This window comes from Bison bison, unplaced genomic scaffold, assembly GCF_000754665.1.
Source record: "Bison bison bison isolate TAMUID 2011002044 unplaced genomic scaffold, Bison_UMD1.0 scf7180017863016, whole genome shotgun sequence".
Classification (NCBI taxonomy): domain Eukaryota; kingdom Metazoa; phylum Chordata; class Mammalia; order Artiodactyla; family Bovidae; genus Bison; species Bison bison.
Genome location: NW_011493588.1, coordinates 211,463 through 214,170, shown reverse-complemented (window position 1 = coordinate 214,170; position 2,708 = coordinate 211,463). Strand labels below are relative to the sequence as shown.

The window sequence follows — 2,708 nt, the reverse complement described above, 5'->3', positions numbered from 1 at the left end:
ATACCAAATCCTGCAAAATTCTGGAGACAGCGTTCAACATATTTCAAGCTCTTCTCGTTTTTTCCCAATTCCCAGTGCTCATTCACAAGCCTTGCATGCGAGACATCCAAGAAGATGTTCTGAAAGGTTTCTTTCCTGTGAAGAAAAGAATGTAAATGTATTCAGCCAACATTTAGAAAGCACCAGGATGGCAGAAAATATGACACCTCCCTTTCCTTAAGGATCCACAGCCCAGAGGAAGAAATAGATGTACACTCCACACACACACACACACACACACAACTATTTACATGCCTGCTTCAAAATGTTTCCAAATAATTGAAAGTGAGAAAAATCCTCGGTCGTTTATGATACATTTAATAGCAGAGAGTTGGCTAGATATAGTATAGCATATCTCAAAAAGTCCAACCAAACATCCCATCAAAGGAGAATAACAGTGTATGTTCCTAAAAGAGCAAGGACTATAAGCGGTGCAACCTTCCATGGGGCTGAATTTTCTTTAAAGTTTCTTGTATGAAAAATGTGGCATTGAGAGGTACAAGTTATGATGTATAAAAGGGATAGGCTACAAGGATATACAGTGCAAGGAAACATATTTATTATGTTGAGAAGACTTTTAAATGAAATATAGCCTAAAAAATATTGAGCCTCTATCCTGTACACCTGAAACTAATATAATGTAAATCAACTAAACTTCCATTTAAAAATTGAGATGTCAAATTATACTTCACAAAATATCTAAATACACAAGATAATGTTTCTTCCAACAGATAGTTAACAAAATGTACATCTCAGGGAGATGAGAGCCATGTTGATCTTATGGCTTCATGTGTCCTGAAACCCATCACCACATACCACTAGAGAAGTACAAAAATGCAGTTTCAGGAGCAGAAACATAGGAAAAAAGGATATTGGATTTTTTTGTGTGTGTGATAATAATCAGGATTTTAGCCCTGATTCTATTATTGGACAAGTTACCTGAGACTGCATTTTCTCATCTGCAAAATCAGCATAACATCTTCTGTGGGAAGGAGTGATTGGTGCAGAAGGAAGATCTCAAAGCAATTCTCCCCCTTCTCAAGGAGGAAGAGTTTCCAGGAACCTGTCAGTTTCAAAGTCACTTCACATTTGCCATTGGGTGGGGTCACAAGGGCTCTCAACTGTCTACACAAAGGTGAGGCTCTCTCTATCATCCTCAAACTGATTTTGGTCTTACTTCCTCAAAGGTCTCCAGCATCCTCATGTGCCTTCCTCTTGTGCTACAGTTAGACACAGAGGGGTAAGATATCCAAATAAATATTTGGGTTTAGAGGAAATTAAGAACTGCCTTAGGACAGGCACTTCATTCCAGATTTCCAGTTATATTGTCAAGTATTATTTAATCCCTATCTACCATTTTTCTCCATGCAAACATGTCTTTAATGAGTCTCATGGGAACACAGTTGAGCCAGAGCAGGGTTAAAATACTATTGACTCTCCTGGCTAAATCAATTCTACCTATTTAGTGTATATTTAGATTTTATTTATTTTTTGATGTTACTATTATTATATTATATATTATTAAGCATAAATGGATATCAGTGGAAAATAATTGTTTCCTTTTTCTCTGATTCCTTATCACACAGTTACCTTCTCCAGAGGCATCTAGTGATGTGACACATTTATGTAACTTTCCAGAGGCATTGTTTGGAATTTCAGATGTGCTCTACTGTGATGGCACACTGGCTACATGATTCTGCCCATCTTAGTTGTTGCTGATGTTGTTGCTTCACTAAGAATATATTTTTGCTGTTGCTGTTGCTTCAGAATATATTTTTGGAGTTGTTTCCTTATTAGTTCACAGAGGGCTGCTTCATTCTTTTTAATGGCTGTATATTATCCCAGCGTTTGGACTGCACCATAGTAAATCTATCCATGTCCCTACTGAAAGACGGGTTTTTTTCATATGCTATGCTATCATATGTTCATACATCATGCACACCATCCAATTTGGTAAAATCTTCCATTTAATGCATGTATTATTTTACCCAGGCATTTCAATTCTAGGAGTTCAGTTTTCAGTAATACTTATACAACTTGTGCGATGATCTATTTGTGAAGACATTTATTGCAGAATTTTTGTTATCAGGAAGAACTGGAGAGAAATCAAGTGTGTAAATACGGGCACACAGAATTGTACATCTCCCTCTTGTGGTCTATGCAGCTGTCAACATAAATGAAGGATGCCTGTACGAGCTTACGTGAAAGCTGTGTATAACACACTGCTAAATGAAAAGAGTAAACTGCAGTAGAGGCATGCATATGTTGTGGAGAAAAAACCAACAAAACAACTCATACATACAGAGTTCTAAAAGCAATGCTAAGAGTATCTACACGGGGACAGAAAGATTTTTGGAAATCCAAGTGAGCGAGCCTTCACTTTTTACTTTGTACATTTGTATCCTTTGCATAGGGCTTCCCTGGTGGATCAGTGGTAAAGAATTCTGCACTGCAAGAGATTCAGGTTTGATCCCTGGGTTGGGAAGATCCTTTGGAGAAGGAAATGGCAACCCACTCCAGTTTTCTTGCCTGGGAAACCCACAGACACAGGAGCCTTGCGGGCTACAGTCCATTGGGATTGCAAAAGAGTCAAGTACAACTTGGTGACTACACACACACACACACACACCCAGACTTTGCATAGTATGAAGTTTTTTTTTTTTTTTTTT

At 37.8% G+C, this 2,708-nt stretch overlaps 1 protein-coding gene across 1 annotated transcript in view; it reads right to left on the bottom strand.

The window, feature by feature from the left end:
- Positions 1–4: 4 nt before the first annotated feature.
- GLYATL2 (glycine-N-acyltransferase-like 2) overlaps positions 5–2,708 on the bottom strand; it is a gene marked incomplete at its 3' end in the record, with an annotated part of 6,439 nt that continues 3,735 nt past the window's right edge. The window contains exons 3-4 of the mRNA XM_010833169.1: positions 856–857; positions 5–135 (exon numbers count right to left, since the gene is read on the bottom strand). Coding sequence (XP_010831471.1) covers positions 5–135; positions 856–857 — 133 coding nt within the window. The remainder of the gene's footprint in view (positions 136–855; positions 858–2,708) is intronic.